Below are 15,162 nucleotides of genomic sequence, written 5' to 3'. Positions count from 1 at the left end.
GAAGAGGCCCAGATTCATTTCAACAGCCTGGTGCTTCTCAGCATGCACTGAAATTTCACAGCGCATTTTTTCTGCTTCACCTCCGTCAGAGAAATACGGCTGCCAGAGCCACAAATTAATTCACAAAGGGAACCAGGTGACGTTAGCCACTTAGTCACTGTTTTCCTATTTTTGCCGTCATCACAAATGAAATCTCCCTACCTATGTGTGAGGTGCACTTCCTACTACAGTGAGCTGTCTGATTCCCTCCACCACCACCCCGCAAGTTTAAAACCAGACAAGTGTCAAGTTAGAAGAATGCAAAGTGAAGCTGCCGCAATGCCTTCGGTGAGGGCAGTTACTTCCCGATTATGACAGATGGCCAAAAAAACATTCATATCAAAGCGTTTCATGACAAGATCAATTAGAGAGGCATTCCGCATATACAAAGGTGATCATCCTGATTCTGGCATTGGCCTATCAGAATTTTACATCTTGAGACCTCGATGGGTAAAATGTAATCCCCAGCATGATATGTGTGCATGTGTCATTTGTGCCAAATGTAAACTTTGTCTCGCCACTCTTGACAATGGCACTGGCCACAGACTCGATGCCGATGACATTCACCCAGCATTTATTTGCACTCCGTCATCAACGTAGTGCCTTTTAGTCGAATCAGTGTGTAAAAGGCAGGTCTCTGACATTAGAGGAACTTCATATCCCAGAAGACGAAGCAATATTTTTAGCGAAGTAGAAGTCACGTGACCTTGTGAAAAAGGCTTTGGATGCTGACACTCTTTAATCATCTTCGGGTTTTAGTGGCAAGACGGATCGTGCACAACCACATTAGGAAGACTCAAGATAAAGCGATCTACAAGGAAAAGCAATGCACAGAGCATGGCAGCATTGTATTGCACTTCGATTTTGACGATAACTTCCCGATGAGGTTCAGGCATACCACTGGCAAAAGTAATAAGTGTCAGTATTGACATGTGTGGTCACAACTAGAAAATCTACAAACAGTTTTGCGATTGTTAGTGACGATTTGAGCCACGACTCCACGCACACCTGCTAGGCTCTAAAGAAAGTGAGAGAGAATAGGTGGACGACAACCTGCCAGTGTACTCCAAGGTGACATATGTCAGTGATGGAGCCGCCAGACATTTCAAAAATAGGTAGCAGCTTTGAGTTTGGAAATAGCGATTCTCTCAATAGCCAATGGATATCCTTAGCAACCGGACAAGGGAAGAACGCGTGCGATGGTGTTCGAGAACCCGTCAAGCACCAAGCAATGCTGAACAACCTGAGAGCAAACCCTGAAAGCGCAATTCGGGCCGCCGCAGACTTTGTAAGCGTTTCATCAAAGAAACTGAAAGCTGTGCATCTCATAGATCTGGAAGTGAACGAAGTTGTTGCCTTCCTCAAGTTAAAAAAGGAAGAGTGGATGACAGTGCGCGCCTTCCATGGCATTCCATCTTGGCAAGCGTGGCAGCTATCCAAGTCGCCAACAGAAGCATCCTCTGAATTGTTCGTGACACACACAGCTGGGTCTGCATGGAAGAAACTAAGTGTACAGGAGTGAAGACATTGTGCGTTGTCGAATTAGTCGAATAAACGATTGCAGCCCAAAAACATTGTTTTTAATGAAACAGGTCCTCACAGCTTTCAATCTCTTCATTTCGCTAAAAATTTGAACTATGCTGATTTCTTACTTGACTTCAACCTGGTTTTCGTTTGGTTTATTGCGATTTTAACGTCCCAAAGCAACTAAGCCTATGAGAGACGCCGTAGAGAATGGCTCCGGAAATTTCGACCACCTGGGGTTCTTTAACGTGCACTGACATCGCACAGCATACGGGTCTCTAGAATTTCTCCCCCAAAGAAATTCGGCCGCCACGGCCGGGATCTTTCCCCGTGTCTTTCAGGTCAGCAGCCGAGCACCATAACCACTGAGCCACCGCGGCGGGCCTCGAAGCAGGCAGTCATGTTTTCAGCAGCAAGTATTAAAACTCAAGAGACATTACCTTTGTAGCAGTGGCAATGCGAAATTCGATCAAAGGATCTGACACAACCTGAAGCGGCAACAACCAGGGAAGATCTTCGGCCCATGCCGACGGTGAACTAGTAAGGCAAACAGCAAGTAAAGGTTGCTATTCCTGCGCCAGCGGAATCCTCTGCTTTGGGCATCCAAACACTCTGGCATGATGTCACACGCAGTCTCGAGAGCGCTCTGATGTGAATATTTGCTTGGCTCAGTTGTCAACAACATGAAAATAGCTAAGCGGATACCATCATCGCGAAACGCAAGTGGCAAACTTCACTGTCGCGTCCACCCACCACTCACGTCCAGTCACATCGACTCACATCCACTAATCACTCAAGTCCACTCACTCACACTCAAAGGCGTGAGTGTGAGTGAGTAGACTTCACGCCGCCTCTTCAACTCCATGAGCATTCTGCGCGTGCACGGCTCCACTAACGCATTTAACAAGTCTTTTCTACCTGTTGCCATCGAAGAATGGAATTCATTACCAGAGTGCATTGTCATCGAACGCGATCCGTGTAAGTTCCGCCAATTGCTGCTGTCACACTTAAAAACCTGATGTTGATTATTTTTCTCTTGGTGTTTAACTACCGTTTCATATATGTTTGGCCACTCTCTGATGGGTTCATGCACATTTTCTCTTTGCATCCTGCCAGTATATGTATATGGCACTGATTGCGACCTGGTGTATTCTTGTGATGTAACGCCCCCCTCCCCCTATGTAATGCCCCACCACCCAGGGGTCTTTAAGGGTCAATAAATGATGATGATGATGATGAGCGAGGCGACATGAGTGCACTCATGAGTGAGTGTGCCGACCTAAGTCTGGGACCCATGCCCACAGTAGCTCAACCTTTCAGAGGATTTCTTTACAGGTTTTCTTCTCAAATGTGAGTGGAGGTAGTGCGGAACATTTCTTGAAATTTGGTAAGCCGAAAGAGACTCTCTACATTCTAGCTGGAGGTTCAAACTAATGTTTTGAAAAAGTATTAGCTCACAAAATAGCTCTTTGTTGTCCTGTTATAGCATCTTCAGCCGAATAATCTATCAGACTGCGTTGTGAGAGGGCTATTTACTTGAGGATCACATATGATACAGCACGCAATTATGGGTAATTTTGTCACTCGATGAAGTCAATTTCAGGTGCAGAAAATAAATTCCCGAGTGGTATTACATGCTTTTTCGCATTTAGAAGGTTACGTGCCCTTTTTAACTAGCTACTCCCTCTAATTAAAGAGGTGATAGGACACCAGCACATTTTATGATGGAACAGAGTGCGAGGTCATATATATATATATATATATATATATATAGAAGCCAACAGCCACAGAAACCAAGGGGCACAGGGTATTTTATTTATATTTTGTTTGGTTTATTAGGGTTTAACGTCCCAAAGCAACTGAGGCTATGAGAGACGCCATAGTGAACGGCTCCGGAAATTTCGACCACCTGGGGTTCTTTAACGCGCACTGACATTGCACAGCACACGGGTCTCTAGAATTTCGCCTTCAAGAAGTTCAGCCGCCGCGGCCGGGATCGAACCCGCGTCTTTCAGGTCAGCAGCCGAGCGCCGTAACCACTGAGCTACCGCGGCGGGGCTATTTATATTTATTTATTTTGTGGTGTAGATCAATTGAAATATTACTGAATATGTTATCGCTTAAAGCTTATTGATTAGAAAAGCAGAAGAAAAAACAACCACATGCCGCTGGTGGGATCCGAACCCACGACCTCTGAATTACGCGTCCGGTGCTCTACCGCTGAGCTATGGCGACGGCTGTCAAATCTTCTGCTTTCAGGGGTATTTATGCTTACAAACAACCTAACCTTGGGAGTGTTCACCAGCGCCAACAACACCACAAAATAAATAAATTAAAAATCCCCTGTGCCCCTTGGTTTCTGTGGCTGTTGGCTTCTCTCATATTTATAACGAGCCCCTCATTCCCCTTCCCTTGTTTGCTTAATTGCTTAGCGAGGGCCTCAGTTCTGGCAGCCTTGACGCCATAGGAAGCATAAGAGGGTTCTCACACAGCTTCCACCCTCGCCGTTCGATGACGTTCTACGTCACATCAGCGGTATCTCAGGACGTGCTACGTCAGCCGCTTAAGAACGTGGGTGGCGCTGGTGAACACTTCCAAGGTTAGGTTATTTGTAAACATAAATACACCCAAAAGCATAAGATTTGACAGCCGTCGCCGTAGCTCAGAGGTAGAGCACCGGACGCGTAATTCGGAGGTTCGGATCCCACCAGCGGCATGTGGTTGTTTTTTCTTCTACTTTTCTAATCAATTAGCTTTAAGCGATAACATATTCAGTAATATTATCAATTGATCAACACCTCAAAATAAATAAATTAATTAAAAATCCCCTGTGCCCCTTGGTTTCTGTGGCTGTTGGCTTCTCTCATATTTATAACGAGCCCCTCATTCCCCTTCCCTTGTTTGCTATATGTGTGCGTGTGTGTGTGTGACCTTCACTACAGCGACTCTGATAGCTAATCTGATTCATCGAGACATCAAAGACTACATACAATTATTATCTTACCAAAACTGAAAACCTGTATAATATACGGTGTATGTACTGCATTCCCCTCTCATGTGGGGCTTCATACGTTGGCCAAACTGGCTGCTGTATTAATGACCGGCTACGGGAGCATGCCAAAAACATAGAAAATAACGACATTAATGTGAATCTTGTGCGGCACCTTGCTTCGTGTAAATGTAGGGCAGGATTGGAGAAGACCACGACTCTTGGCAAGAGTGGCAATGATAAGGCAAGGCTCGTTTTAGAATCTTATATCAGAAAGCTGTCCGAACGTTGTGTCAGTGACACGTCTGTACACATATACCCTGCTGAATGTGCTTTTTTGGATTCGTTTTTTGATTACCTTGTTTGCGTGACGGATGTGTATTATCTGTACCTCTCTACACGCATGCTCTCCATTCCCTTCCTATATATCCCCTGTACTTCAGCATGAATAAACAGTTGGTAGTTAGCGCTCATAAACGTCTCTGTGTCCCTTACTACGTCCCTTGTCCATTTTTTTTTTTTGCGCTGAATTCTATATAACATGCGCCGCCGCGGTGGCTCAGCGGCTATGGTGCTCGGCTGCTGACCCAAAAGACGCGGGTTCGATCCCGGCCGCGGCGGCTAGAATTTCTTTGGAGGAGAAATTCTAGAGGCCCGTGTACTGTGCGATGTCAGTGCACGTTAAAGAACCCCAGGTGGTCGAAAATTCCGGAGCCCTCCACTACGGCGTCTCTCATAGCCTTAGTCGCTTTGGGACGTTAAACCCCATAAACCAAACCAAACCTATATAACATGCTTAAGAGGGTTCACCAGTGGCAGTGTCCATAGGAAATACATGGGAACTTTCAGAAGCTATACCGTGTCTAAACATGGATCGATTTTCATGAGGTTTGTGGCAGCGTTTTCGTCTTTAGTGAATAGAGGAAATGTTGCGGACAGATTTTATTGTTTAAGTTTCATTTTTTTACCAGTTAGACGCAAATTTCCAGAAAAATGGTGCTTTTAGATATGTCGAACTTTCATGTCATCTTGGGAAAAAACTAAGCCAAATATCAAAATTTCGTCCGCAACATTTCCTCCCTTTTTCTTTCTTGATTGTTAAGCCGCAATTTTTATCCATATCAAACCTATTGTTTGTATTTTACAGGCTCTGAAAGTTGTGTATGTATTTTGTGCGGGGATTTGAATTTCGCGCTAAAATTTTACCAGTGCGACGTGGCTCCACCTGGCGACAAATTATTTTGTCACTACTACACTCTACCACCAACTTCTTGCTTGTCTGTGTTCGTGCGCACACTTTTTTTTTTTAGAACCTGGACGAACTTGATTTCTTTCTTCCCTTTTTTTCTTGCTTGGGCTGCATTCCGAAAGGATTCTGCTTTTCTTTTTTGCTCGAGCTTGTGGTGCGAAAAGGAAGCGGGATGCAAGGCCACACCCAAAAGCACCTCACCCCCCACCCGCCCCTCCCGCAGCACACACAGTAAGGCATTGTGCACAGTAAAGCACACGTGAGTCGAGTTATCGGGTCAAAAACCGGTTACTTTGTTCACGTAAACGCGCCGAGTCGAGAGTCAAGGGATCGGAGGTTGACTCAACTCCACCCTGCCCCGATGTGCTTGTAAACACTGCCGGGCCGAAAAAACGGAGGGGAGAGGATAACTGCAAACTTGTTTTTCACTTGTGCAGTCGCACCTCTGAAGCCGCGGTTGTGTGCGCTACCGAAAAAAAGTAACTAAATACGTTACTCGTTACACGAAAAAAAAAGAACGCGTTACCGCCCTACGTTACCCACAAAAGAAGGTAACGCGTTACCGTTACCGAAAAAAAGTATCGCACGTTACTTTGCCGTTACTCCATGGAAATAAATTTTATTGAGTGCGTCTTCGCTGTAAGAACTCAAGATAACAATTTTATAAAGCTCACAATTTATTTAATTCCAACTTCACAAAGAAAACATAGCTGAACTCAACAAATTTACAGTAATTTTGGTGTGCTTCTGCTTACGAAATTACGCGGAAATTGTGTAGCAATAAAGAAATGCTTACATGTCATAGTTCCGGAAAAAAATATATTAGCGCACATAAACAATTTTTTTTCTACTTGAACCTGCATAATTGTCGCAAAAATGCGAGTGTTTACGTCAAGGTGTTCAATGTCAGCTTCGCTCGCTTAGGAACTCAATAACCTGAAACGTAGCCGCAGTTGCAGATAGAAACAGCAGGTTCACTGCAATCCCCTTTTCTGTGCTGTACCATTGTACTCTTTCGACGGCTCTCTTGGGGCCATCTTGAAGTAAAGTGGGGACATTCATGAGTTTGCTCAGAAGAGGGAATGCGAGTGTGTCGCGTGGGAACGAGACCTTTTGGCTGGAAAACAAGCTTACACAGAAACTGACTTACAGATTTCTACAAATGGTCCATTGGTGGCTCGGCATGCGTCCACTCTTTAGAGAGTTGTGGATGTGAGTGGTTTGGGGGTGAAGACAAGTGTGTGACTGCGTGTTCGTGCTTTTTTTTTTAGTTGAGTGCGTCGTCAAGGGCAGGTGTTTTTTGCCGTGCATGCGAGCCTTGGCCGTTTCCGACCCCGGATGTACTACAGTGTTGTGTGACTCTAGAACGGCAGTGAAGAACTACGCCAAGGGTAGGGTATGTAGTGAGGCCGCGCGCATACTGCGCAAGGCCGAAGACATCGGACGCAACAGTCCTGTGGTGATCAAGTGGTTTCCGGCCCACATGGGCAGTGACGTGTCGGTACGCGGAAACGTGAACCACAACGAGACGGCCAACTCGGCCGCGCGAGGACTAACCAACCGCGCGGCTGAAAGTACGGCCGACTCGGAGTCCTGGTCGCGACGCAGTGCCAAGGACAAGATGACCACCTTCAACGAAATAGTGAAATGGTACAGACTGAACAGACAGACTATGCCGCCACCTCACCCGGGGCTTACCCGGAAGGAGGCAGTGTTATATAGACAGTTACAGACGGGGTCCCTGCTCACCCCGGTGCTAGCTAAGCACGTGTGTCCGAGTGTGCACGCGAGCGACATATGCAGACTGTGCGCGAGGGAGAGAGCCACCGCGGCTCACATCCTTTGGGACTGTAGCGTAAATCCGCGCGAAGCCAGCGAGAATACGACGATCCCGCCGCAGCTAGAGGCTGCAACGAGGAGCTGTGATCATAAGACACAACTCAAGGCCGTCCAGCAGGTCTCGGCAGCTCTCGAGAGGCAGCGACCGAGCGAAACCGAGGAGAGGGGGGCGGCACCCCCAGGAAGGGGGCCGCCGCCCCCTTCCTGGGGGAACCCGCGGAAGTAGCGAGGGACGTAACAAGACCTCAAGGAGCACAACGCACGAGATTGACGTAGTGGCCGCGTCGCGGTAAAAGCTTGTCCTCCCTGCTTGGAGGGAGCCTAACCAACTCTGCAGGCTTTCTAAATAAAAGTTGTTCTCTCTCTCTCTCTGCGAGCCGCAACAATGGTCGTCGAGAACACCGGTACATTTTGTTTATTTGCAACATCATTTTCGGCGTTTTTTTGTTTTGAAAAAGGGGCGGAGGGGGACAATTGAAATAAAAAAGCAACTAGTAACGTGGCGCCTCACGTTACCGAAAAATGTTAACCTAAGTACGTGACCTGTTACAGTTCAGAAATGGTAATTACTAGTACGTTACTAAGTTACCGAAAAAAGTAGCGCGTTACCGGTAACGCCGTTACTTGTAACGCGCGCGTTACCGACAACACTGAATCTTGGATGCTACCACTGCTCGCTCACAATGCGGTGCTCGACGCTTGGTGTCACTGCTTATGAACCGGTCTCGACTAGCTAAAATCGAGTTCATGTAAATACGCGTCGGTCGAGTTGGGTTGACTTCCCTCAGCCCGACCCCCGACTCAACCTGGCATTACTGGTTCATGTAAACAGAGCTAAGCAAGCACTCGCTTATGCAATGCCAAAGTTTGCGTTCAGTCACCATGCATAGCTACAGGACGCTCTCGGTGCTTTTGCAAACCACACTTCTCGTCCTTTTAAGTTTCATCCAATTATGATTTGCTTGGTGCCTTGTTGGTGCTGAGAAAGCGGAAGATGGGTGTTCGGCGCTGGGAACACTCGTGACTAGGCAAAGTAAGCTACAGGCTGTCACTACAACCGAGGACACGCTTCTGTAGCTATGTAAGGAAGGCTACGCGGGAATGGGAAGAAAACCAGTCATAAGGCCTTGTGCTAGGAGCTCCTTTCTTTCCTTTTATTTAGAGACTGACTACATAGGTGTTCAACACAATGGAACCTTTTCCGGGTAATGTCCTGCGGATGCACCAAGCCTCTCTTCCGCCATTTTAACTGACCGCACCTGTCTGCTCGGGCGAAACCAGAAACCCCACCCTACCATTGTAAAAGAATTTTCGCAGAAAAGACTCAAGGAAGCTTAGGCAACCCGAACCGGAAACGCTAAATTGGTGGGTTACTGGGAAATGGTCCATTGTATGACCCCCCCATCCTTCTGTGCTCAATGGCTTGAGTTGGGTTAACTTTTTTGTGCTTCGGTTCCCGGAACCTTGGCCGCATACCTACAGAAAGTTCTGGGTCTACTTTTTGTACGCGGAAGAACGAATACTTTCGTGTCGCGGTCAAGGGTCGCGGTGTAGTTTACACACCTGGAGGGGCAATAGAACTTCCCTCCTTTTTGGGGTACTCCGGTGCTGCCATCTATCGACAGAAAAAGTTCGAATCTGAGTTGCCTTGTAGCTGGTGAGCCCTCTTAACCAACTAGCCCGGCAGCTTGCTCTCCTGAACACAACAATATTTTGCTAAAATGCAGCAGCCGGATAGTTTTTATGAATATTAAGGTTGGCATGGGTCCTTTCGCCGCAAATGTAACTCAATGCAATTTTTTAGCAGAAAATAAAAATTTGTGCAGTAAGGGGTTAATTGGACAGATATGCGAGAGGCCTTTGTCCTGAAGCGGGCATAATTAGGCTAATGAAATGGGTGTAACAGAGACGAGGGTCGTAGCTGTGCGTAAGTAGAAGTCTGTACCCTGTCGTCGTATTTGCCTACTTTCTTTCGTGTAAAGTGATGCTTTCTTCCACCACATGTGTCCCTTCGCGTGCATGCACTTCTTCTGAAGCTATTAACCAGAATTTCCCGTCATGCGTTAAAAGAAAAAAAATCGTTACGAACTAAGGGCGTGCTTCAGAAAAACAAGGGGGTGTGTAAAGAAATCACTGCAGGCGCCAAACTCGGCTCTTTCCTCGTTGGCGTTGCATTAGCCCTCCTCGCAGTGCCGCCCCTCCTCCTCCGCTCTGAGAGTGTATTCGTCGTATTTTCCCGTTCACGATTGTTTACTGGATGTTTCTATTGCACTGATCTGCGCACCTTGTTTGAATTATTCGTAGCGGCGACTTGGGTTCCCCCGCGTTGAACTTGCACTGATACCGCGAAAACGTTACCATGTTCACGAATTGCCGGATAAGTGTTGTATTTGGCATTCGAGGGAAAAGGCAAGAAATTAATTTATGCTTTGAGCAAATGCAGCGGGAATGAAACAAACTAGATGCAGCATCACTATTCTCTCTGTACACTTTTTGAGAGCTGGGTGCATTCCATCTAGGACTGTGGCAAGCAGTAGGTCAACTGCACACAAATTTATTTCCCTCTGGTGCAAAGTAAGGAGTGCAAACATTGTAAGAAATTCCAAGCCGCCGCTACGAATAAATCAAACAAGGTGCACACAACAGCCAACGAGGAAAGAGTCCCAAACTCGAGGTGGGACCGCGTGCTACGCTTGCCCACCGACACTGCCTACTGATACTGTGATACAACGGCATTTCCCGCGAAAACATGGCGCGTGGCGATTGCCGCCAGCGTTAACAGCCGACGCTCACCGACGCTTTCGCCTGAGGTCGTCCTGGCACTGGGGGGCTAGCGCTGCGTGCAGCGAAGACATGGCACGGCCCTGCCTCAACGGCTGGATGTTCTCCTTGGACTGTTCCCAGTCGTCGTCTTCCATGATGGCTTGGCTTACTCAAATCACTTTTCCCGAGGCGACACCACCGGCAACCACAAGAAGAAGAAGAAAAGGCCGCCCAGTCAGAAGCAATAGAACGGGAAATTCTCCGCGATGGCCACCAGCATGCCACGAGCTCAGCAGTAGCGAAGGCAGACACAACCACAGCAATAATACCGCAGCAGACAGATGCACAGAGTTTAAATTCGGTTGACAACTGCCACCAGTGTTTGCAGACTCCTCCCAAAACGAACGCTGTCTGCAGCGCCCAGTTTGAATATCTTTTTTTTTTCTTCGCAAACCAACTACAAAGTTAAATTTGTATTAAACTTTTATAATACTAACTGCTTCCTTTCTGTATTTTTATTAATTATAATGAATACCAGATTACCGGACACCGGCTGCACAGGCGGTTAGTCCTCGAACGCATCTGGTAACCCTGATAGCAGCGGCGACCAGAAATTCGCGCCAAAACGCGAAAGACAGCGCAGGCGCCGAATGATTTTGCTCCTGGGCTAGCTGTGTGTTGTGCTGTGCGCGAACTGTTCCTTTGAGGACGGATCCATTATCTCTCCTTTTGCCTCTTTTGACGCCTCGCGCTCGGAAGAGCAGTAGTACTTCCGAGGATGTGGGTCCAAGTGCGAACCATGGACGGCTCCAAATCTGTCCGCATCAATGGCCTCTCCAAGATCACCAAGGTGGAAGATCTGCGGCTTCGCATTCGTGATGAGTTCGACGTCGAGACAGCGTTGCAGAGACTCTTCTACCGCGGCAAACAGGTAGGTAGCCAGCTTCCACGAAGCTGCCTAGCATGCGCTGCGGTGTCTTCGCCGTCGCTGTGCGGTCGTGCCTGACATTCATGTGTAGCGCTCTGCCGCGAATGTCCGGTGGCTTACAGTGCGATAACAAGGATGCCGGCGATGTGAAAATTAGCCTTGAAAGCGAACCTAAGCGCTGATATTTCTGTGGTAATGCGTCCCATTATGTCGTTAAAGCCTTTTTCTTGTTTAGGACCGTATTTTGGAGCAGTGCTAAAATAACCGAGTTCCATAGTATGCATGTGAAAGCGAAGCGCGGAGCATAAAACGAGTGTAGGGAGGTGTTTCATTCGCGTGAAGGCCACAGCAAGATAAACGAGAGACCCCGAAAGAGCAGATGGTAGTGCTGATTGTTGTCTTGTTCATCCTTGTTTCAGCTAGAAGATGGCTACACGTTGTTTGATTATGATGTTGGATTGAACGATATTATCCAGCTGCTAGTCAGAGTTGCCCCGGTGGAATCTACTGCGACAGCTTCTGCGAGCTGTTCTACTTCTTCTGAGAAGAGGCCAGAGGTGAGTCGTTTGTGTTTGAACCTTTCTACACGGTCACAGCATACCGGTGCAGTATAATATGGCTGTAGCCAGGGTTTAAATTTTAACTGATCAAACTGAACTATGTTGGGTTGTTTCAGTTAGTCAAGCTACAATATTTACCCTTGTTTATTTATTATGTTTTCACATAGATTACAAGAAAAAAAGTGAGAGAGAGAATACTTAGAGATAATTGACTGTGACCGCATTCATCTTTTTTCTTTCATTCATTAATGCCCTGCATTCCTTTCTTCCGCTATATCATTTGCCTGCCTGCCACCGCGGTGGCTCAGTGGTTACGGCGCTCGGCTGCTGTCCTGAAAGACGCAGGTTCGATCCCGGCCGCGGCGGCCCGTGTACTGTGCGGTGTCAGTGCACGTTAAAGAACCCCAGGTGGTCTAAATTTCCGGAGCCCTTCACTACGGCGTCCCTCATAGCCTGAGTCGCATTGGGACGTTAAACCCCCATAAACCTAAACCATATTTTTTTGCCTTAAAATTTTGAGAACGCGACCACATCTTCAATTGGATAAATTTTTCGGTAAAACTTGGATAGTAGAATTTTTAGCAGTTCATATCGAGTCTGAATAAAGCAGGCATTTGCCTCAGTTGTGTTTAGGTCATTAAAAGCTAAATTGTGCATATAGAATCTTAAATTATTTACTTCTGAATGTTGTTTTGAATATTCTAAATAACTTTGGTCAAACATGATGGTTTATGCAGGTAAAAATCTGACAGAAAGTTGCTACACTGATCCAGCAGTTCTGAGAAGCAAAAACAGATCTGAAAGAAAAATTCTGCGGGCGTGCAGACTAACAGATAGACAAGGCACTGGGAGGCTCCAGTGCTTAAGCTGAATTTAAAGCTCTACGGTGGCAGTGCTGGTCCTATCCATGTCACTATTTCTGTCTTAATTTATACAGCTTTGCAGTTTAATATAGCACTGCTAGGTCACTCAAGACAAGAACTTCAAAGCATGATCAATGAGTTAGACAGGCAGTGCGGAACGGTGGGGCTAAAAATTTACATGCAGAAAACCAAAGTAATATTCAACAGTCTAGGAAGAGAACAGCAGTTCACAGTTGATAGGGTGGTGCTGGAAGTAGTAAGAGAATATGTCTACTTAGGGCAGGTAGTGACAGCTGATCCGGATCATGAGAGGGAAATAACTGGAAGAATAAGAACGGGGTGGAGCGCTTATGGCAGGTTATCTCAGATCATGAATGGCAGTATGCCAATATCCCTGAAGAGAAAAGTATACAACAGCTGTATCTTACCGATACTCACCTATGGGGCAGAAACATGGAGGCTGACAAAGAGGTTTCATCTTAAGTTAAGGACAATGCAGCGATCTATGGAAAGAAAAATGATAGGTGTAGCGTTAAGAGATCAGAAGCGGGCGGAGTGGGTAGAGAACAAAAGCGGGTCAATGACATCCTAGTCGAAATCAAGAGGAAGAAGTGGGCTTGGGCAGGGCATGTAATGCGAAGGCAAGATAACCGCTGGTCCTTAAGGGTAACGGAGTGGATTCCAAGAGAAGGCAAACGTAGCAGGGGGTGGCAGAAAATTAGGTGGGCGGATATGAGATTAAGAAATTTGCGGTGGCCACAGCTGGCGAATTAGAGAGACATGGGAGAGGCCTTTGCCCTGCAGTGGGCGTAGTCAGGCTGATGATGATGGTGCTTCAATGCCGAAGTATACTTACGGTGATATTCTTGCTAGGAGTTATCATCTAGCAGGCGTGCGCATGTGCTGCGAATTTCTACCAACGTGCCAAGATTTGTGTGAATAAATCTGGACATTAGCTAGAGGCCCTTGTCAGGGATTATTAGTAATGTATGGAAAGTGGGGACCGTCTTGCAGAAAGCTTCTTTCAACGAGAAAAAGGTAGGAGAGGGTGCATGTGAGTTACTATGTCTGGATTGCTGCAGTGTTTCTTGAATACTGCTCTATTAATTGGGTTTACTTGAAAACCTATTTTTGACCAGCATTTCATGGTGACTATTTCGGTGAAGCAACTCTGAACATGCCTTTACCGCAGTTCAGAAAAAAATCATGACAGATGGCTTTCTTTTCAATGCGTTTTTAGGAGCAGAGCAGTCCTGCTGAATGTGCTGTCGACAGCCAGTATTACAAGGTCAGTGACTGCCTTTGTTTTTTTTGAAGCAGAAATCAAGTGTCTGCATGGGCTACCTGATGCAATCTTGAAGAGGGAATTTTTTTCCCCGCCTTACCACTCTTGTTAGCAGTTGCTTGCATGATAAAGTATGTAATGTTGTGCCATACTGAACAATTTCCGTGCATGAGATGGTGCAAGAAAGGGGGGAAGAGAAGACAGTGTTCGTTTTGATGAAGCAGCATGGTGAATACATCTGCACTACCCATTGCGGTGGTTATGGTGCTGAGCTGATGACCCGAAAGACGCGGGTTCGATCCCAGCGGTGGCTGTTTCATTTTGATGGAGGCAAAATTGTAGAGGCCCGTGTGCTGTGCGATGTCAGTGCACGTTAAAAGAACCCTAGGTGGTCGAAATTTCCGGAGCCCCTCACTACGGCATCCCTCATAGCCTGAGTAACTTTGGAATGATAAACCCTATAAAATCAGAGGCAAAATGCTGGAGGCCCATGTGCTGTGTGATAGGGCACGTTAAAACCACAGGTGGTTGAAATTATCCTGAGTCCTCCACTGCACGTCTCTCTCAGCCTGAGCCGCTTCAGGGCATTAATTTGCTCTACTTCCCAACACATTTTTCTCAGCTACTCATGCTTGCAGGAGAGCAACTTGGGTGGGTGCGGCCACAGGGCAGAGGAGAGGGAAAGTCCTCCTGTTGTCACACTTCTTTGTTTTTCATCATGACCTGCAGGAGATGCTTTCAGGCGCCATTTTTTGTTTTGACTGAAATTAATTATTTCTTCACCTATTATTTCTTCACCTGTATTATAGTCTAGTGCATTCACGCCTTCAATACTGTTTATCCGTTTGGGGAACTACAACAAAAACCAACCTAGATGGGTTATATACATTACAGAAACGAATAGTACGCATTATAGAAAATGCACCTTACAGGACTCATTCTGCCCCACTTTTCAAGAAGAACACTGTGCTAACTATCGAAAACCTGGAAACAGAAAAACTGCAATTGCCATATTCCGCGCAGCCAAGCTTAATGAAACTGAATTTTTCCGAAAATATCTGCTGAAAGAACACAGCTACAACACAAGGTGCACAGCTTACAACATATGTAAAATACGCACAAA

The 15,162-nt window shown here is 46.5% G+C and overlaps 2 protein-coding genes across 5 annotated transcripts in view; one reads left to right on the top strand and one right to left on the bottom strand.

The window, feature by feature from the left end:
- LOC149327504 (uncharacterized) overlaps positions 1–10,777 on the bottom strand; it is a 114,689-nt gene extending 103,912 nt beyond the window's left edge. For all 4 annotated transcript variants that reach the window (XM_089565051.1, XM_089565052.1, XM_089565053.1 and 1 more), the window contains exon 1: positions 10,434–10,777. In XM_089565051.1, coding sequence (XP_089421177.1) covers positions 10,434–10,558 — 125 coding nt within the window. In that variant the 5' untranslated portion in view covers positions 10,559–10,777. The remainder of the gene's footprint in view (positions 1–10,433) is intronic.
- The window catches only part of LOC149327503 (E3 ubiquitin-protein ligase UHRF1-like), a 46,604-nt gene continuing 41,747 nt past the window's right edge, over positions 10,306–15,162 (top strand). The window contains exons 1-3 of the mRNA XM_089565055.1: positions 10,306–11,334; positions 11,751–11,888; positions 13,995–14,042. Of these exons, the coding sequence (XP_089421181.1) occupies positions 11,182–11,334; positions 11,751–11,888; positions 13,995–14,042 (339 nt within the window). The 5' untranslated portion in view covers positions 10,306–11,181. The remainder of the gene's footprint in view (positions 11,335–11,750; positions 11,889–13,994; positions 14,043–15,162) is intronic.

This window comes from Amblyomma mixtum, chromosome 10, assembly GCF_055824585.1.
Source record: "Amblyomma mixtum isolate Tamu chromosome 10, ASM5582458v1, whole genome shotgun sequence".
NCBI lineage: Eukaryota > Metazoa > Arthropoda > Arachnida > Ixodida > Ixodidae > Amblyomma > Amblyomma mixtum.
This window is presented reverse-complemented; position numbering and strand designations above follow the sequence as displayed.